Source organism: Somniosus microcephalus, chromosome 13 (genome assembly GCF_052327205.1).
Source record: "Somniosus microcephalus isolate GS21.2 chromosome 13, FLI_Smic_1.0, whole genome shotgun sequence".
NCBI lineage: Eukaryota > Metazoa > Chordata > Chondrichthyes > Squaliformes > Somniosidae > Somniosus > Somniosus microcephalus.
The window spans coordinates 71062106-71084246 of NC_140999.1; the positions used below are offsets into that span (position 1 = coordinate 71062106).

General features: G+C 46.9%; 1 protein-coding gene across 1 annotated transcript in view; it reads right to left on the reverse strand.

Moving 5' to 3' along the window:
• The window catches only part of slc35e1 (solute carrier family 35 member E1), a gene marked incomplete at its 5' end in the record, with an annotated part of 91147 nt that overhangs the window by 31824 nt on the left and 37182 nt on the right, over positions 1 to 22141 (reverse strand). Inside the window, one exon of the mRNA XM_086005017.1 lies at positions 6734 to 6804. Within this exon, the coding sequence (XP_085861143.1) occupies positions 6734 to 6804 (71 nt within the window). The remainder of the gene's footprint in view (positions 1 to 6733; positions 6805 to 22141) is intronic.

The window sequence follows — 22141 nt, forward strand, 5'->3', positions numbered from 1 at the left end:
TCCTCCCACCAGACATGCTTTGTCTACTTATTTGCTGGAGGCTGAGTATAACAGAGTCCAAGGAAAGCTCAAAGAAATGATAGAGATGGCAGACTGTGTTGCAGTTATCTCAGATGGGTGGTTAAATGTACGAGGGGAGGGCATCATAAACTACATCATCTCCACTCCTCTCCCAGTGTTCTTCAAGAGCACAGACACGAAGGACAACAGACACACAGGCACCTACATTGCTGATGAGCTGAAAGCAGTCATCAACGATCTTGGATCACAAAAGGTCTTTGCAGTAGTTACTGACAATGCTGCAAATATGAAGGCTGCTTGGGCTCAAGTGGAGGAGGCCTACCCTCATATTACCTCTATTGGGTGCGCAGCTCATGGGCTCAACCTGCTCCTCAAGGACATCATGGGTTTGAGAACCATGGAAACACTGTACAAGAGAGCCAAGCAAGTTGTTAAGTTTGTCAGGGGAAAACAGGTAGTTGCAGCAACCTACAACTCCAAGCAAACGACAAAGAACAAGAACACCACACTGAAGCTGCCCAGCAACACCAGATAGGGTGTGTGGTAAACCACTGTTATTGTATATTGTTACCTCTGGGTGGCGCTGTGTACCAAGGCATGCCTCAGCTGACTCCGCCCACATGACCAGGTATAAAGGTGGGGGCTTCGCCGACTCACTTCCTTCTTGGAACCAGCCACCCACGAGAGGCATGCTCTGTTCTCTAGTTAATAAAAGCCTTTTCATCACCTTCCTGATTCATCGTCTTTTATGGAGTAATTGATAAGCGTATCAATTTTATTAACTAGAAGTAAAATGGCGACACCTGAACAGCAACAACAGCAGCCTCAGACCGGCATGCCTGGACCTCGACCCTCAAGCAGCGGGTTCATCAACCAATTTCGAACACTGGCTGAGCTGCTTTGAATCCTTCCTAGGAGCCTCCGCCGTGACATCGGAGGAGAACAAACTAAAAGTTTTGACCGCCCAGGTGAGCCCTCAAGTATATACGCTCATCCGGGACGCTACTACGTACACGGCGGCCCTCGAACTACTAAAAGGGCAATACACGCGCCGAGTGAACACGATTTACGTCAGACACCTCTTGGGATCCCGCAGGCAGCAACCGGGGGAAATCGGTAGAGGCATTTTTACGGGCGTTACAGACACTCTGCAGAGACTGCGACTGTAAGGAAGTAACGGCTGCGGGGCACGCGGAGGGACTTACTTATGATGCCTTCGTCAGGGGCCTCCAGTCCGACTACTCCCGGCAGAGACTGCTCGAAAGCAAGGAGCTTGACCTGAAGACGGCCGTAGCCCTTGCGCTCTCGCTAGATGCGGCCCACCGAAACCTCGAAGCATACTCACGTAACGGCGCCGCGCCATGGCCATCGCGACCGTGGGACATGGGACCGCCGCCCCCGGCACCAACTGCTGCAGCGATGTCCCAAAATCAACTGGGACAGCCGCCCCCGGTAAGAACCGCAGCGATGCCCCGTAACCAGGCCCAAAAATGCTATTTCTGTGGCCAGTTAAAACACCCTAGAGCGCACTGCCCGGCTAAGACCGCTACCTGCTCGGGCTGCGGGAAGAAAGGCCATTACGCCAATGCCTGCAGGGGGAAACCAGCGAACGCCAGCAGCGCCGCGTGCGAACCATGGGGGCAGCCATCTTATCCGCCATTTTGTGCACCTCCGGCCGCATGGCCGCCGCCATTTTATCCGCTGCACTCAACCGCCACTTCGTCTCCGGACTCGACCACCGTCTCGTCGGACGACCATACCGACTCACTAAGCCATACACTGGCCTCCGTTACGCTGGATCAAGCCCTCCCTCATCATCTATCCAGCTCCATGATGGATATCACGGTAAACGGCCGCGCCACCACTTGCCTAATCGACAGCGGGAGCACAGAGAGTTTTATTCACCCAGACACGGTACGTAGCCACTCCCTCACGGTCCTGCCGACGCGCCATCGGATTTCTATGGCGTCCAAGTCCCATTCAATGGACGTCGGCGGCTACTGTGTGGTGACCCTTTCGGTTGGGGGCACAGAATATAAAAATTTTAAACTTCTAGTCCTGCCCCGTCTCTGCGCTGCCGTGCTGCTAGGGTTGGATTTTCAGTGTCACATTAGCATACGGTGGACCCCTCCCCCCACTCACAGTCTGCAACCAACACCTTTTAAATCGCCCGCCGCAAACCACCTGCAGCCTTTCCACACTAAAAGTCCCCCCCCCTCCCTTGTTCGCTAACCTCACCCACGACTGTAAACCCATCGCTACCAAGAGCAGGCGGTACAGCGCCGGGGACAGAGCTTTCATTAGCTCTGAGGTGGAGCGGCTCTTGAAGGAGGGCATTATCGAAGGGAGCACTAGCCCCTGGCGAGCCCAGGTTGTAGTTGTTAAAACCACTGATAAACGCCGCCTGGTCATTGACTACAGCCAAACCATAAACCGGTACACTCAGCTGGACGCATACCCCCTTCCTCGCATATCTGATATGGTCAACCAGATTGCGCAATACAAAGTATTCTCCACCATTGACCTTAAGTCAGCATACCACCAGCTCCCCATCCGCCATGAGGACCGCCAGTATACTGCCTTCGAGGCGAACGGCCGCCTCTACCACTTCCTTAGGGTTCCCTTCGGCGTCACCAACGGGGTTTCGGTCTTCCAAAGGGAGATGGACCGGATGGTTGACGAGAACGCGCTGCAGGCCACCTTTCCCTATCTGGATAACGTCACCATCTGTGGTCACGACCAGCAGGACCATGACGTTAATCTAGAAAAATTCCTCCGTACGGCCCAACGGCTGAACCTAACGTACAATAAAGAGAAATGTATGTTTCGCACCAAACGCCTTGCCATTCTCGGCTGCGTGGTGGAGAACGGAGTCATCGGGCCCGACCCCGACAGAATGCGCCCCCTAATGGAGCTACCCCTCCCCCACTGCCAAAAAGCACTGGAGAGATGCCTGGGGTTTTTCTCCTACTATGCCCAGTGGGTGCCCCACTATGCAGACAAAGCTAGACCCCTCATCAAATCCACCTCCTTCCCCCTGACACCAGAGGCGTGTGCAGCCTTCACTCTTATCAAGAGCGATATCGCGAAGGCCACAATGCACGCAGTGGATGAGTCGATCCCCTTCCAAGTGGAGAGCGATGCATCCGACTTCGCCCTAGCTGCGACCCTTAACCAGGCGGGCAGACCCGTGGCCTTTTTCTCAAGGACCCTCCAGGGCCCCGAGACCCGACATTCCTCTGTCGAAAAGGAGGCCCAGGCTATTGTGGAAGCGGTGCGTCACTGGAGGCATTACCTGGCCGGAAAACGGTTTACCCTGCTCACTGACCAGCGTTCAGTAGCTTTTATGTTTAATAATAAGCAGAGGGGCAAAATCAAGAACGACAAGATCTTGAGGTGGAGAATCGAACTCTCCACCTACAATTATGATATCTTGTACCGGCCCGGGAAACTAAATGAGCCCCCAGACGCCCTATCACGTGGTACATGCGCCAACGCGCAGGTTGATAGACTGCAGACCCTCCACAATGACCTCTGCCACCCGGGGGTCACCAGGTTCTTCCATTTCATCAAATCCCGTAACCTGCCCTACTCCATCGAGGAGGTCAGGACCATGACCAGGAACTGCCAAATCTGTGCCGAGTGCAAACCGCACTTTTATAGGCCAGACAGAGCAAGCCTGATCAAGGCCACTCGCCCCTTAGCGTCGATTTTAAAGGGCCCCTCCCCTCCTCTGACCGCAATGTGTACTTCCTCAACATAATTGATGAGTACTCCCGTTTCCCGTTTGCCATCCCTTGCCCAGACATGACCAGTACCACGGTCATCAAATGTCTGAATGACCTCTTCGCCTTGTTCGGGTTCCCTAGCTATATACATAGCGACAGGGGCTCATCTTTCATGAGCGACGAACTTCGGCAGTACCTGCTAGCGAGAGGTATTGCTACGAGCAGAACCACCAGCTACAACCCCCGGGGGAACGGCCAGGTGGAAAGAGAGAACGCGACGGTTTGGAAGGCCGTCCTCTTAGCCTTAAAATCTAAGGGCCTTCCGACCTCTCGCTGGCAGGAGGTCCTCCCTGCGGTGCTCCACTCCATCCGGTCACTGCTTTGTACTGCCACTAATGCCACCCCTCATGAGCAAATGTTTCGTTTTCCCCAGGAAGTCCACATCGGGAACCTCGCTACCGGCATGGCTGACTTCTCCTGGGCCCGTCCTACTGCGGAGGCACGTAAGGACCCATAAAACGGACCCCCTGGTCGAGAGGGTGCACCTCCTACACGCCAACCCCCAGTATGCCTGGGTGACATACCCAGACGGGCGGGAGGACACGGTCTCCATACGAGATCTCGCACCCTCGGGTACCCCTGAACTACCACCGTTATCCCCCACCACCCCTCCCAATCCAACCCCTGTAGACGACATGCCGGACCCCCAGGACCCTTCGTTGACCACCCAGACACCAGATCCGACGTTGGATGCTGCAACACCGCCGCCGCCACCACGACGACGACGACGATCAGGACGTCAGACAAGGCCTCCTGAGAGACTTAACTACACGAACTTGTAGTACCCTTCACCCCGCCGGACTTAATTTTAAACAAGGGGTGAATGTGGTAAACCACTGTTATTGTATATTGTTACCTCTGGGTGGCGCTGTGTACCAAGGCATGCCTCAGCTGACTCCGCCCACATGACCAGGTATAAAGGTGGGGGTTTCGCCGACTCACTTCCTTCTTGGAACCAGCCACCCACGAGAGGCATGCTCTGTTCTCTAGTTAATAAAAGCCTTTTCATCACCTTCCTGATTCATTGTCTTTTATGGAGTAATTGATAAGCGTATCAGGGTGGCATTGTCATAATGTACAACAGCCTTCTGGAGGGCAAGGAGTCGCTGCAAGAAATGGCAATATCCCAGTCTGGGGATATGGAAACCACCATCAAGAAAATACTGCTGGATGATGTGTTTTGGGAGAGAGTGGTTAGCAGCCTTAAACTACTCTCACCAGTAGCATCTGCAATTGCTCAGATTGCAGGAGATGACGCTGTCTTGTCAGATGTTCAGGCTTTTTGCGGATTTAAAAGAATAAATCAGCATTGCCCTACCCACATCCCTGCTGCTCAAAGCAGAGGAGAAGGCAATTGTTCAATTCATACAGACGCGTCAAGAATTTTGTGTCAAGCCGATTTATGCTGCAGCATACATGCTGGACCCAAAGCATGTTGGGAGACCAATACTTTCTGGAGAACAGATCAACAGCGCTTAGTGTGATTTCTACCCTCTCACGCCACCTCAATCTGGACGTGGGCAAAGTTCTGGGAAGTCTGGCAAAGTTCTCTACCAAGTAAGGTCTTTGGAATGGGGACGGGATATGGGAATCTTGCAAGCATATCAGTGCACATACCTGGTGGAAGGGACTTTGTGCATCTGAGGCCCTGTCACCCATTGCATCGGTGATACTCCAAATCCCACCTTCATCAGCGGCTGCTGAACGAAACTTTTCACTTTTTGGGAATACGCATACAAAGGTGCGCAACAGGCTGACTAACAAGAGAGTGGAGAAACTGGTGGCTATCTGGGCAAACCTACAACTTATTGAGCCAGATACAGAAGTGTCCACCACACAGCTAGACAGTGACACAGAGGAGGAAATGGACACGTCAGAGCCAGAGAATCAGGAGGAGCAATGATGAGTAGAAGACTCAGAAGACTCATGAGTAGAAGACTCAAAGGGACAAAATAAGGACAAATTACAGGATAAATAAGCTGACGCTCTTTTTATTTTATTTTAGATGGGTCTTTTTGCAGGGGTTCAATAAAGTTCAAAATTATAACCTAAATAAAGTTTTGAAAGCCTGTTTTTATTTGTATGGAACAGTATGTCTATTTTGATGACAAAGATAATATAAGGGTCAGAGACAAAAACCATCAGTGTGCAAAAAAACTCAAAATTCCCATAAATTCCCCAAATTCCTGAAAATTCCCATGGAAAGTTTCCTCTTTTAAAAATTCCTGGAATTTTGCAACCCTACATGCAGGTACAGCAAGCAATTAGAAAAGCAAATGGTATGTTGGCCCTTATTACAAGAGGATTTGAGTATAAGAATAAAGACGTCTTACTGCAATTATATAGAGCCCTGGTGAGACCACACCTGGAGTATTGTGTACAGTTTTGGTCTCCTTACCTAAGGAAGGATATATTTGCCATAGAGGGAGTGCAACGAAGATTCACCAGACTGATTCCTGGGATGGGGGGATTGTCCTATGAGGAGAGATTGAGTAGACTAGGCCTATATTCTCTAGAGTTTAAGAATGAGGTGTGATCTCATTGAAACATACAAAATTCTTACAGGGCTTGACAGGGTAGATGCAGGGAGGATGTTTTCCCTGGCTGGGGAGGCTAGAACAGTCTCAGAATAAAGGGTCAGTCATTTAGGACTGAAGTGAGAAGGAATCTCTTCATTCAGAGGGTGGTGAATCTTCGGAATTCTCTACCCCAGAGGGCTGTGGAGGCTCAGTCGTTGAGTATATTCAAGACAGAGATCGATAGATTTATGGATATTAAGGGAACCAAGGGATATGGGGATAGTGCAGGAAAGTGGAGAGGTAGAAGATCAGCCATGATCTTATTGAATGGCGGAGCAGGCTCGAGGGGCCAAATGGCCGACTCCTGCTCCTATTTCTTATGTTATGAATCTCAGACCCACGTACCTTCATAGTCTGCTTCTCCTTCATGATGATACGGGACAGAAGGACCACCCAAATAGGCATAGTAGCCTTGACTAGGGAGAGAAACAAAGGGAGGGGAGTTAGAATCAACTCAATGCAATCCCACTGTTCACCTGACCCACTGTATGGAGGTCAGAATCTTTACAACAACCTTTACTAACGTCACAGTACAACGGTCCATCAAACTAACTACTGTGAGAAATATCCACATCCTGAGCGTATCTGGTAGCAGTCTCTCACCATGCCCACACACACCAGAGTCATCAAGTGAATACATTCCATACAGACTGAAGCATCTCAGCTCTAAAGGGGGCACAGGGGTTTGCATAAGTGGACGAAACAAAAAGTCAATGAGTGGCTTAGCTAACAACAAACGTTTCTCAATATCTGCATGTGAAATGGCATTGGCAACAGAGATTGAGAATAAATACAGTGTCAGCCGTGGCTCAGTGGGTAGCACTCTTGCCTCTGAGTCAGAAGGTTGTGAGTTCAAATTCTAGAGACTTGAGCACAAAATCCAAGCTGATACTTCAGTGCAGTACTGAGGGAGTGCTGCCTTTCGGATGAGGCATTAAACCGAGGCCCTGTCTGTCCTCTCAGGTAGATGTAAAATATCCCATGGCTCTATTCGAAGAAGAGTTCGCCCCGGTGTCCTGGCCAACACTTATCCCTCAGCCAACATTACTAAAATAGATGAGCTGGTCATTTATTTCATTGATGTTTGTGGGACCTTGCTGTGCGAAAATTGGCTGCAGCGATTCCTACATTACAACAATGACTACACTTCAAAAGTATGTGAAAGACACTATACAAATGTAAGTTCTTTCTTTTAAAGAGGCTAAGGCTGCAGTACAGCAGTCTCCGAGTCTGGTTGCGGGACAGTTTACATTGAAGATGTCCTTTTGGATCACTCTCTGGTTTATGCTGTTACAAGGCTCCCTCCCTTCCAGTTGCTGCCTGGTTTACTAGCCTGCTACACACACTGGGTGGTGTGGTGGGTTAGAAATTATGCTGGGGACATGAGTTCAAAACCAAGCCCAGACTGATTGAATAACCTCTCTCGTTGCAATGTACAAGAGTCTGACAAGAAATGAGTTTAGGCAATCTTAATCTTGTTCCTAAAACAGGAAACGCTGGAGACACACCAGTTCAGGAAGCATCCGTCCAGAAAACCGACTCGTGTTTTGTCGAGAGATTCCGCCTGACCTGCTGAATGTCTCCAGTGTTTTCTGTTTTAGTTTCGGATTTCCAGCAGCTGAAATATTTTGCTTCTCGATCCTGCTCTTGGTGGGCGCAGATCCAAAGCATCCCAGAATCTTGGGGAGGGAGAGAGAACTGAACGAGAAAATAAATCACAAAACCCCCAAATGAATTACCATCCACTTTATTCCTGTTAAGCAAGTCTCCACATCTCACAATTCAGCTTTACAGCCCAGATTGTACAAGGCTTTGAAACAATGCAGCAAGTTGAAAGTAGGAACAAAGCTGAAAGAGTTCCCACTTTAGAAAAGGCTTCCTTTACGATTAGAAAGTTTTCAAGCTGCCGTGCAGCAGGATATTCGGACTGGGTATCCTGCAAACTCCTCTAGTCTTGTGTGCTTGTAATTAGCATTTCACTTAAATTTACTGTTTTTAAGTTTTAAGTTTCTTCCAGATTTGGGCAAGCTCTGTGCTTAGAGTGGGTGGGACTAGTTAATTAATTAACTGGTCTGGATCTGCAACTGCCAGAGGTGACTCATAAATCTCAGTAGTATAAATAAGGAAGGCTAGAGTGCAGTTTGTCAGGGAGTGCAGCTTGGAACAGAGTGTAAACGTGCAAGTTTGGTGAGTAAGGGAGTTCGGTGAAGAGGGGAGGGAGGTGCTCCTTTCTTCTTTTTCTATCTTTGTCAGCCTTCGGGAGAGCAGGAGTTAAAAATTTGCACGAGAGGGGACAGAGAACCAGCGGGAGTACGGCTCTGTGAAACCCCCCAACCGCACTCAGAAAAATAAAAGGTAACATCACAGGGAAAAGGCAGAGGCAGCGGACCTGAGCGGGAGCGAGAGCGGAGGCGGAGAAAATAAACAGCGTGGCAGAGGAAGGCCCGAGAGCAGAGGCAGCAGACCCGACAACAAAAAAGAGTGACGTCACATGAAAGCAGGGAAGTGATTGGTTGGTCAGTATTTCTCTGTTTCCTTGGGCATGGGTTTAAATTAAGAGCTGGGATTAAAAACTAAACGTTCAAAACTTAAACACTTAATTAAATACATTAGAGATGGCAGGCTAGGCGTATTGCAACATTTGGGAGCTGGTGGACACCACTGAGGTCCACAGCGACCACATTTGCAGTAAGTGTTGGCTGCTCGAGGAACTTCGGCTCCATGTTGATGAGCTGGAGTCCGAGCTTCAAACACACAGACACATCAGGGAGGGGGAGAGTTACCTGGACGCTGTGTTCCAAGAGGCAGTCACACCCCTTAGATTAATTAATTCAAATTTGGTCCATGGTCAGGGACAGTTGGGGGTGACTACGAGCGAGGCAGGTATGGGGACCCAGGAGGTAGTGGTGGAGGAGCCTCAGGCCTTGCTCTTGTCCAACAGTTATGAGGTTCTTACTCCCAGTGTGGACGAGAGCAGGGACTGCAGGGAGGATGAGTAAACTGACCACAGCACTGTGGTACAGGGAGCCATTCAAGTGGGGGGGAGCAAAAAGAAATGGTAGTGGTAGGGGACAGTATAGTTGGGGGGATAGACACTGTTCTCTGCAGCCAAGAGCATGAGGCCCAAAGGTTGTGTTGCCTGCCCGGTGCCAGGGTTAAGGACATCTCCTCGGGGCTGGAGAGGAACTTGGAGTGGGAGGGGAAGATCCAGTTGTCGTGGTCCATGTAGGTACCAACGACATAGGTAGGACAAAGAAAGAGGTTCTGCTGAGGGAGTATGAGCAGCTAGGGGCTAAATTAAAAAGCAGAACCACAAACATAGAAGATAGGAGCAGGAGTAGGCCATTCGGCCCCTTGAGCCCGCTCCGCCATTTAATGAGACCATGGCTGATCATCCAAATTCAGTACCCTGTCCCTGCTTTCTCCCCATATCCCTTGATCCCTTTAGTCTTAAGAAATATATCGAACTCCTGGTAATCTCTGGATTACTATCTGAGCCATGTGCAAATTGGCACAGGGTAAAGAAGGTCAGAGAGCTGTGGGATGGTGTGGGAGAAATGGGTTTCGATTCCTGGGGCACTGGCACCAGTAATGGGATAAGAGGGAGCTGTTCCGTCGGGACGGGCTTCATTTGAACCAGGCTGGGACCAGTGTCCTGGCGAATCGAATAACTAGGGCTGTAGATAGGGCTTTAAACTAAATAGTGGGGGGAGGAATACGCTGAGTGGAAATTTAAAAAGTCAAAGAAAAATGAGAAGGCAAAAGTGCAGTGTAGCGATAGGGGTAATAATAACCAGAGAGTGACAGGAAGTGACAGAGCGTATACACAAGAGTGCAACAGAAAGAGGGGTCAGAGTAGGGAAAAATGGTAAAAAGACAAAATTAAAAGCTCTATATCTGAACACACGCAGCATTCGTAACAAGATAGATGAGTTGACAGCACAAATAGAAATACATGGGTATGATCTGATAGCCATTACAGAAATGTGGTTGCAAGGTGACTAAGGCTGGGAACTGAATATTCAGGGTTATTTGCCATTTCGTAAGGATAGGCAGAAAGGAGGGGGTGTAGCTCTGTTAATTAGGGATAAGATCAGTGCAGTAATGAGAAATGATATTGGCCTAGAAGATCCAAAACGTAGAATCAGTTTGGGTGGAGATAAGAAATAATAAGGGTAAAAAGTCACTGGTGGGAGTGGTCTACAGGCCCCCAAACAGTAGCCACACTGTAGGTCAGAGAATTCAATCAAGAAATAATAGAAGCTTGTAAGAAAGGTACGGCTATAATCATGGGAGATTTAAATCTTCATATTGATTGAACAAAGCAAATTGGCAAAGGTAGACTTGAGGAAGAGTTCTTTAGTGTATATACGGGATGGTTTCTTGGAACACTATGTTGTGGAACCAACCAGGGAGCAGACTATTTTAGATCTGGTAATGTGTAACGAGGCTGGATTAATTAATAATCTCGAAGTGAAGGATCCTCTTGGGAAGAGTGATCAGCATGGTAGAATTTCAAATTCAGTTTGAGGATGAGAAAGCTAGGTCTCAAACTACTGTCCTGAACTTAAACAAAGGTAATTACAAAGGTATGAAGGCAGACTTGGTTAAAGTGGACTGAGAAAATATATTACAGGGCAAGACTGTAGAAAAGCAGTGGCAAACATTTAAGGAGATATTTCATAACTCTCAGCAAAGATATATTCCAGTGAGAAAGAAAGACTAAGAGAAGGGAGCACCATCCGTGGCTAATTAAAGAAGTAAAGGATGGTATCAAATTGAAAACAAAAGCATACAATGTTGCAAAGAATAGTGAAAGGTCAGAGGATTGGGAAATTTTTAAAAACCAGCAAAGGACGACTAAAAAAATGATAGAGAAGATAGCTTATGAGTAAGCTAGCAAGAAGTATAAAAACAGACAGTAAGAGCTTCTACAGGTATATAAAAAGGAAGAGAGTAGCTAAAGTAAACGTTGGTCCCCTAGAGGATGAGGCTGGGGAATTAATAATGGAAAACAGGGAAATGGTAGAGACTTTGAACAAATATTTTGTATCGGTTTTCACGGTAGAAGACACTAAAAGCATCCTAATAATGGATAATCAAGGGGCTATTGGGGTGGTGACCAGTTAGCCTAACATCTGTCATTGGGAAAATGCTGGAGTCTGTCATTAAAGACGTGATAGCAGGACATTTAGAAAATCATAATATAGTCAAGCTGAGTCAGCATGGTTTTATGAAAGGGAAATCATGTTTGACAAATTTGCTGGAGTTCTTTGAGGATGTAACGAGCAGGGTGGATAAAGACAAACCAGTAGATGTCGTGTATTTGGATTTCCAGAAGGCATTCGATAAGGTGCCACATAAAACGCTACTACACAAGATAAGAGCTCACGGGGTTGGGGGTAATATATTAGCATGGATAGAGGATTGGCTAACTAACAGAAAACAGAGAGTCGGGATAAATGGGTCATTTTCAGGTTGGCAAACTGTAACTAGTGAGGTGCCGCAGGGATCAGTGCTGGGGCCTCAACTATTTACAATCTATATTAATGACTTGGATGAAGGGACTGAGTGTAATGTAGCCACATTTGCTGATGATACAAAGATAGGTGGGAAAGCAAATTGTGTGGAGGACGTAAAGAATCTCCAAAGGGATATAGATAGGCTAAGTGAGTGGGCAAAAATCTGGCAGATGGGGTTTAATGTGGGAAAATGCAAGGTTATCCACTTTGGTAGGAAAAATAAAGAAGCAAATTATTTAAAGGGGGAAGAGATTACAAAATGCTGAGGTACAGAGGGATCTGGGGGTCCTTGTACATAAATCACAAATAGTTATCATGCAGGTACAGCAAGTAATTAGGAAGGCAAATGGACTGTTGGCCTTTATTGCAAAGGGAATGGAGTATAAAAGTAGGGAAGTCCTGTTACAACTGTACAGGGCGCTGGTGAGACCACACCTGGAGTACTGCGTACAGTTTTGGTCTCCTTATTTAAGGAAGGATATACTTGCATTGGAGGCAGTTCAGAGAAGGTTCACGAGGTGGATTCTGGAAATGAAGGGGTTGTCTTATGAAGAAAGGTTGAGCAGGTTGGGCCTATACTCATTGTAGTTTAGAAGAATGAGAGGGGATCTTATTGAAACATAATATTCTGAAGGGGCTTGACAGGGTAGATGCAGAGAGGATGTTTCCCCTCATGGGGGAATGTAGAACTAGGGGGGCATAATTTCAGAATAAGGGGAAACCCTTTTAAATTGGAAATGAGGAGGAATTTCTTCTCTGAGGGTCGTGAATCTGTGAAATTCTCTTCCCCAGATAGCTGTGGAGGCTGAGTCATTGAATATATTTAAGGCGGAGATAGACAGATTTTTGAACGATAAGGGAGTCAAGGATTATGGAGAGCGGGCAGAGAAGTGGAGTTGAGACGAAGATCAGATCAGCCATGATCTTATTGAATGGCGGAGCAGGCTCGAGGGGCCAAATGACCTACTCCTGCTCCTACATCTTATGTTCTTATGAACAAATGGCACAGAAAATGGGTCAATGATTTTGCATTGGTTCTGCATGAATCACACACACACGAGTGATGAGGATGACAGGTCCTGAATAAATCAGACACCAATGAACACACTTCAATCCCAAACACTGTTGTTTATGTAATACAGATGTTAATAGATATACTACATGGTTATCTACACAACTCTCAACTCCTCACAGAAAGGAAAACAGTTATTAAAAAGTCATAAGACAAACACTCGGGGAAAACGTATTCATAAGATTGCAGTAGAACTGTTTGGAGCTGCTTGCAGAGCTCAGAGGATATTTCCATTTGCTCAATGCTATTAGATGCTGGAGTAACCCATTTAAAATGGCACTAAAATAAAAACAGAAAATGCTGGAAATACTCAGCGGGTCAGGCAGCAACTGTGGAGAGAGAAACAGAGTTAACGTTTCAGGTCAATGACCCTTCGTCAGAGAAATCCGTTCTGACGATAGGTCATCGACCTGAAACGTTAACTCTGTTTCTCTCTCCACAGATGCTGCCTGACCTGCTGAGTATTTCCAGCATTTTCTGTTTTTATTTCAGATTTTCAGCATCTACAGTATTTTGCTTTTGTAAAATGGAACTAAGCACTTTCAAAAGGAGAAACAAGACCATTAATCAGCTGCTTAAAATGTACACGGCAGAGATATGGGAAACACACTCGGGAATTACTCTCAAAACCACTGCTGTACCAGGCGCACAAATATCACTGACACACTTTGGTTGGATGGCCAACTCTCCCGGGGAGGACTTGGCACAGAGAATTATGGAGCCATCAGTGTTTAAACCGATTCCGGTTTGATTTCTCTCTGGAGCCCTGCTGCATGCCTTTTATTTGAAGGGTATCATTGTGGCTGATACATGGGGCTAGTGTAAGCAGGGGAGCTTCCCACCCATCTTCGGTTGGAAGGATTATCAGTGGAACCAGTCTGTTTAGAAGCTAATCATGTGGCACTTTTTCCCCCCCAAATCTCTCATCATTTGTTGAAAGATAAAGAAAGATGAATTGTACCCTGATATTGACGCTGAGGGGCAGATTTACTCTGGCTGGGGGGGGGGGGGGGGAAGGTCTGAAGCCCCCTTCCCTGCACTTACACCACTCCAGCTTAAAGCCTTCCAATAGTTAGTGAAGACCGTTTCCAGCGGTTGAGGGAACAAAGATAGAAGATTAAATGGGAGAGATTTAGGACAGAAAGCAGGAAACTTTTTTGATTTGGACGGTTGAGAGTCTGTGGAATGCACTACCAGAGTTAGTGACTGAAGCAGAGACCATGTCAACATTGAAGAATGGGTTAGATAGGAGGTTGAAACATAGAAACATAGAAGATAGGAGCAGGAGTAGGCCATTCGGCCCTTCGAGCCTGCTCCGCCATTCAATGAGATCATGGCTGATCATCCAAATTCAGTACCCGGTCCCTGCCTTCTCCCCATATCCCTTGATCCCTTTAGCCTTAAGAAATATATCCAACTCTTTCTTGAATATATTTAATGAACTGGCCTCCACCGCCCTCTGTGGTAGAGAATTCCACAGGTTCACCACTCTCTGGGTGAAGAAATTCCTCCTCATCTCAGTCCTAAATGGCTTACCCCTTATCCTTAGACTATGACCCCTGGTTCTGGACTCCCCGGCCATCAGAAACATCCTTCCTGCATCTAGTCTGTCCAGGCCTGACAGAATTTTATAGGTTTCGATGAGATCCCCTCTCAATCTTCTAAACTCCAGTGAGTATGAGCCCAATCGACACAATCTCTCCTCATACGTCATTCCTGCCATCCCAGGTATCAGCCTGGTGAATCTTCGCTGCACTCCTTCCATGGCAAGAACGTCCTTCCTCAGGTAAGGAGACCAAAACTGCACACAATAGTCAAGGTGCGGTCTCACCAAGGCCCTGTACAACTGCAGCAAGACATCCTTGTTCTTGGACTCGAACCCTCTCGCTACGAAGGCCAACATACCATTTGCCTTCTTAACCGCCTGCTGCACCTGCATGCTTACCTTCAGCGACTGGTGCACAAGAACACCCAGGTCTCTTTGCACTTCCCCTTCTCCCAATCTATTACCATTCAAATAATAATCTGCCTTCCTGTTTTTGCCACCAAAGTGGATAACCTCACATTTATCCACATTATAGTGCATTTGCCATGTTTCTGCCCAATCACCCAACCTGTCCAAATCATGCTGGAGTTTCACGACATCCTCCTCACAGCATACCCTCCCACCCAGCTTTGTGTCATCTGCAAATTTGGAGATATTACATCCAATTCCCTCGTCCAGATCATTAATATATATTGTGAACAGCTGGGGTCCTAGGACCGATCCTTGCGGTACCCCACTAGTCACTGCCTGCCACTCGGAAAACGACCCGTTTATTCCAACTCTTTGCTTTCTGTCCGCCAACCAGTTCTCTATCAAGTCAATACCTTGCCCCCAATCCCATGTGCCTTAATTTTGCACGCTAATCTCTTATGCGGGACCTTATCGAAAGCCTTCTGAAAGTCCAAATACACCACATCCACCGGTCCTCCCTTATCTATTTTACCAGTTACATCCTCAAAAAATTCCAGTAGATTAGTCAAGCATGATTTACCTTTTGTAAATCCATGTTGACGTTGTCCGATCCAGTCACTGCTTTCCAAGTGCTCTGCTATTACATCTTTTATAATGGACTCTAGCATTTTCCCCACTACCGATGTCAAGCTTACCGGTCTATAATTCCCCGCCTTTTCTCTATCACCTTTTTTGAAGATTGGGGTAACATTAGCTACCCGCCAATCCATGGGTACCGTTCCAGAGTCTATCAAGTTCTGGAAGATGACCAGCAATGCATCTACTATTTCTAGGGCCACTTCCTTAAGTACCCTGGGATGTAGATTATCAGGCCCTGGGGATTTATCGGCCTTCAGTCCCATCAATTTTCCTAATACCATTTCCCTACAAATACTGATTTCTTTCAGTTCCACCCTTTCATCAGACCCTATGTTCCCCGGCATCTCTGGGAGGTTATTTGTGTCCTCCTTTGTGAAGACAGAGCCAAAATATGTATTTAGTTGGTCTGCCATTTCTTTGTTCCCCATTATAAATTACCCCGATTCTGACTGCAAGGGACCTACGCTTGACTTCACCAATCTTTTTCTCTTCACATATCTATAAAAGCTTTTACAGTCAGTTTTTATGTTCTCTGCAAGCTTACTCTCATATTCTATTTTCCCTTTCTTAATTAATCCCTTTGTCCTCCTTTGTTGAATCCTAAACTGCTCCCAATCCTCAGGATTATTGCTTTTTCTGGCCAATTTATATGCCCTCTCCTTGGACCTTATGCTATCCCTAATTTCCCTTGTTAGCCACGGTTGGGTCACCTTTTTTGTTTTATTTTTATGCCAAACTGGGATGAACAAATTCTGCAGTTCATCCATTCGGTCTTTGAATGTTTGCCATTGCCTATCCACCGTCAACCCTTTGAGTGCCATTCCCCAATCAATCCTACCCAACTCGCTCCTCAGACCATCATAGTTTCCTTTATTTAAATTGAGGACCCTAGTCTCCGAGTCAACTACTTCATTCTCCATCTTAATGAAGAATTCGATCATATTATGATCGCTCCGACCCAAGGGGCCTCGCACAACAAGATTGCCAATTAATCCTTTTTCGTTACATAATACCCAGTCTAAGATGGCCTGATCTCTGGTTGGTTCCTCGACATATTGGTCCAGGAAACCATCCCGTAAACACTCCAGGAATTCCTCCTCCACAGTATTGTTACTCATTTGGTTGGCCCAATCTATATGTAGATTAAAGTCACCCATGATGACTGCTGTGCCCTTATTGCACGCTTCTTTAATTTCTCTTTTAATGCCATCCCCAACCTCCGCCTTACTGTTTGGAGGTCTATAAACCACTCCCACTAACGTTTTTTTCCCCTTAGTATTTCTCAATTCTACCCATACAGATTCCACCTCATCAGAGCTAATATCCTTCATTACAATTGTGTTAATCCCTTCTTTAACCAGTAATGCTACCCCACCTCCCTTTCCTTTTTGCCTATCTTTCCTGAATATCGAATACCCCTGGATGTTGAGTTCCCAGTCCTGGCCTTCCTTGAGCCACGTTTCCGTAATCCCAACCAAATCGTATTTGTTTACTTCTATTTGCGCAGCCAATTCATCCACCTTATTACAAATGCTCCTCGCATTAAGACACAAAGCCTTCAGGCTTGTTTTTTTAACGCTCTTAGACCTATTAGAATTGTTATTTACTGTGGCCATGTTTGATTTAAACCGTTGATTTCTCTGACTGCCACTTTTGTTTTTCTCCTTCCTATCTTTTGCTTTTATCCTTGTTTCCCTTTCCTCTGTCTCCCTGCTCAGGTTCCCAACCCCCTGCCATTTTAGTTTAAACCCTCCCCCACAGCACTAGCAAACACTGCCCCTTGGACATTGGTTCCAGCCCTGCCCAGGTGCAAACCGTCCGGTTTGAACTGGTCCTACCTCCCCCAGAACCGGTTCCAATGTCCCAGGAACTTGAATCCCTCCCCCTGGCACCATTCCTCTAGCCACGTATTCATCTGAAGTATCCTTCTATTTCTACTCTGACTAGCACGTGGCACTGGTAGCAATCCTGAGATTACTACCTTTGAGGTCCTGTTTTTTAATTTATCCCCTAACTCCCTCTACTCCGCTTTTAGGACCTCATCCCGCTTTTTACCTATATCGTTGGTGCCTATATGCACCACGACAACTGGCTGTTCACCCTCCCCTTCCAAGATGTTCTGGAGTCGCTCGGAGACATCCTTGACCCTTGCACCAGGGAGGCAACACACCATCCTGGAGTCTCGTTTGCGGCCGCAGAAACACCTTTCTATTCCCCTTACAATTGAATCCCCTATTACTATAGCTCTACCCCTCTTTTTCCTCCCATTCTGTGCAGCAGAGCCACCCCTGGTGCCAGGAAGTTGGCTGCTGCTGCCTTCCTCTGATAAGCCATCCCCCCCAACAGTACTCAAAGTGGTGTATCTGTTGGAGAGGGGGATGGCCACAGGGGACCCCTGCACTACCTGCCTGCGCCTAGTACTCTGCCTGTTGGTCACCCGTTCCCTTTCTTCCTGTCCAACCTCTACCTGCGGTGTGTCCAACTCCGTAAATGTGCTATTCACGATGTCCTGAGCATTGTGAACGCTCCAGTATGTGTCCAATCGCAGCTCCAGCGCCGCAATGCGGTCTGTCAGTAGCTGCAGCTGGATGCACTTCCTGCACATGTAGTTGTCAGGGACACAGGAAGTGTCCCTGATTTCCCACATATCGCAGGAGGAGCAGATCACGGGGCCCAGCTGTCCTGCCATGACTTACCCTTTAATTAATTGAATTTAAATTAAATCAATCAATCCCACTAATTACACTACAGTTAACTGGCTTACCAACAGTCCCTTCTACACCAGAGAGACCTTAGAAACTATAAGGGGGATAAAGAGATATGGGAACAGGGTGGGCACATGGGATTAGAACCACTGCTCATGGAGGATGAACACCAACATGGACTGGTTGGGCTGAACAGCCTGTCCCTGCACTGTAACATCTATGTCTTAGAGGGAATAAAACAGAACCTGAATCTGGTAGGTTGCGCACTACAACCTGATATATAGGTGCTGCGGCCTAATGTATACAGGTGGGTCTCAAACTAAAGCCGTTACTGCAGATGCTCTCTTTTTTGGTTTTCCCACCATTTTTCTCCTCAATCCTAAAGCAGTTGTCTCCTCGCGGGAATATAGCTTTGCAGGAACTAGTTTCCCTCCGGTCAATTGCCCAAGCGACAATTCCTCGTGTGCGCACCTCGGCAGCAAGCACTGGTTGGCTATTTAACTACGGGATCACCGAGCCCAACCCTGCCCTCAGCTGACGTCCATAAACATAAGGGATCGCTGGAGAGCAAACAGCCGCAGAAATCATGATTGATTTTCTCTTTCCTAACTTAAGGGGTAACTTAACAGATCCCAATACAACGTCACTCCCTATTGCCACCGCACCCAAGATCATCGCAGACTGAGCATCTACATTCCTGGTCTCAGCTACTCAACGGATAAACTCGCAGAACCACTGGCGCAGCTTAGGACAAGGTATCAGAAGCGCCACTTATCCAATGTTTAAAACAGAAGTTTAAATGGCCACAAAAGTAGAACGTGACAGTTCCCAAGTGATGTATCCGTAGAATATTCTGCTTCGAGATCCACAGTATCCCCTCCCTTACGTAAGAAATAAGAGCAGGAGTAGGCCATATGACCCCTCGAGCCTGCTCCGCCATTCAATAAGATCATGGCTGATCATCGGCCTCAACTCCACTTTCCCGCCCGATCTCATATCCTTTGATTCCCCTAGAGTCCAAAAATCGATCTATCTCAGCCTTGAATATACTCAAAGACTCAGCATACACAGCCCTCTGGGGCAGAGAATTCCAAAGATTCACAACCCTCTGAGTGAAGAAATTCCTCCTCATCTCAGTCTTAAATGGCCTACCCCTTATCGTGAGACTGTGCCCCCTAGTTCTAGGCACTCCAGCCAGGGGAAACAACCTCTCAGCATCTACCCTGTCAATCCCCTTCAGAATCTTGTATGTTTCAATGAGATCACCTCTCATTCTTCTAAACTCCAGAGAGTATAGGCCCATTCTACACAATCTCTCATCCTAGGACAGCCCTCTCATCCCAGGAATCAATCTAGTGAACCTTCATTGCACTGCCTCCAAGGCAAGTGTATCCTTCCTTAGATAAGGAGACCAAAACTGTGCACAGTACTCCAGGTGTGGTCTCACACAATTGTAGCAAGACTTCCTTACTCAGCATACACAGCCCTCTGGGGCAGAGAATTCCAAAGATTCACAACCCTCAGTGAAGAAATTCCTCATCAGTCTTAAATGGCCTACCCCTTATCGTGAGATTGCAATAAAGGCCAACACGCCACTTGCCTTCCTTATTGCTTTCTGTAGCTGCATGCTAGCTTTCTGTGTTTCTTGCACGAGGACACCCAAATCTCTCTGAACACCAACATTTGAAAGTTTCTCACCATTTAAAAAATATTGTTTTTCTATTCTTCCTACCAAAGTGAATAACCTCACATTTCTCTACTTTATACTGCCCACTCACTTAGTCTATATCTATAATCCTTTTGCAGATTCTTTATGTTCCCCTCACAGCTTACTGTCCCACCTAGCTTTGTATAATCAGCAAATGTGGATATATTACACTCGGTCCCTTCATCTAGGTCATTAATATAGATTGTAAATAACTGAGGCCCCAACACGATCCTTGCAGCACCCCACTAGTTATAGCCTTCCAACCTGAAAAAGATCAGTTTATCCCCACTCTGTTTTCTGTCCATTAACCAATCCTCTATCCATTCTACTAGATTATCCTCAACCCCATGAGCCCCAATCTTGAGTAATAACCTTTTATGTGGCACCTTATCAAATGCCTTTTGGAAATCCAAATATCCACTGGTTCCCCTTTACCTACCCTGCTAGTTACATTCTCAAAAAACTCTAATAAATTTGTCAAACACGATTTCCCTTTCCCTTGGCACAGTCCGTAAAATACGTATAACATATCAGTAAGAACTGCCTCTGAATGTAATCGTCTGAATCTGTTCTAAAAAGCTAGGGGGAGACGATGCTTTGTAAATCATAGAATGATAGAATGGTACAGCACAGGAGGACGACAGTCAGCCCATCGTGGCTGTGCTGGCTCTTTGAAAGACTTATCCAATTAGTTGAAAGATCTATCCGATTAGTCCCACTCCCCTACTCTTTCCCCATAGACCTGCAAATGTTTCCTTTTCAAGTGTATATCCACTTCCCTTTTGAAAGTTACTATTGAATCTGCTTCCATCACCCTTTCAGGCAGTGCATTCCAGATCATAACAACTCACTGCATAAAAGAACTTTCCTCATAATAAATGACTACAAAACAAGAATCCAGTTCTGACGATGAGCCCGCATCCGAAAGGTTAACCTACTCTCTCCACTGAACTGCTCAGCGTTTCCAGCATTTCGATTTTTTCTTTTTGTTGAAGTATGCAGAGTAAGGCTCACGAAAATCACAGACCAAAAAAGTCCCCTCTCTCCCCATCTCCAATATTCCCTTCTTCCGCTCCTCCATTTGCTTGTATCGGTAGTTGCCACTATTCCGGATGGACCACCTGGGCATTGATCTAGGCATCGGATTCGGACACGACAAAGGCGCACCCAGTTCAGTCGACCTTGCAAAGTCCTCCTCACCAACATCTGGGGATTTGTGCCAAAATTGGGAGAGCTGTCCCACAGACTAGTCAAGCAACAGCCTGATATAGTCATACTCTCAAAATCATATAAGCCAATGTCCCAGACTCCTCCATCACCATCCCAGAGTATGTCCTGTCCCACCAGCAGGACAGATCCACTAGCGGTGGCAGCACAGTGGTATACAGTCAGGAGGGAGTGGCCCCGAGTCCTCAACATTGACTCCGGACCTCATGAAGTCTCATGGTATCAGGTCAAACATTGGCAAGGGAACCTCCAGCTGATTACCACCTTTTGCCCTCCCTCAGCTGATGAATCAGTACTCCTCCATGCTGAACACCACTTGGAAGAAGCACTGGGGTAGCAAGGGCACAGAATGTACTCTGGGTGGGGGACTTCAATGCCTATCACCAAGAGTGGCTCGGTAGCATCACTAACTGAGCAAGCTGGCTGAATCCTGAAGAGTCAATTACTGCAGTAAGGAGGGATGATATATTAGCAGGGTCCTCTAATGAGGCCATATGGGTGGAGCTTAAAAACAAAAAGGGGGCAAGCACTTTGCTGGGAGTGTACTATAGGCCTCCAAACAGTCAGGGGGAGATAGAGGAACAGATATGTAGGCAAATCTCAGAGAAATGTGCAAATAATAGGGTAATAATAATGGGGGATTTCAACTTCCCCAATATTAACTGGGATAGTCAGAGTGTGAAAGGCTCAGAGGGTGTAGAATTCTTAAAGTGCATCCAGGAGAGCTTTTTGAGCCAGCATGTAGAAAGTCCTACAAGAGAGGGGGCGGTACTGGACCTAATTCTAGGGAATGTGGCCGGCCAAATGGAAAAAGTGCAAGTAGGTGAGCACTTTGGTGATAGTGACCATAATATGGCAAGATTTAAGGTGGTCATGGAAAAGGACAGGGATGGGCCGGAAATAAAGGTTCTAAATTGGGGGAA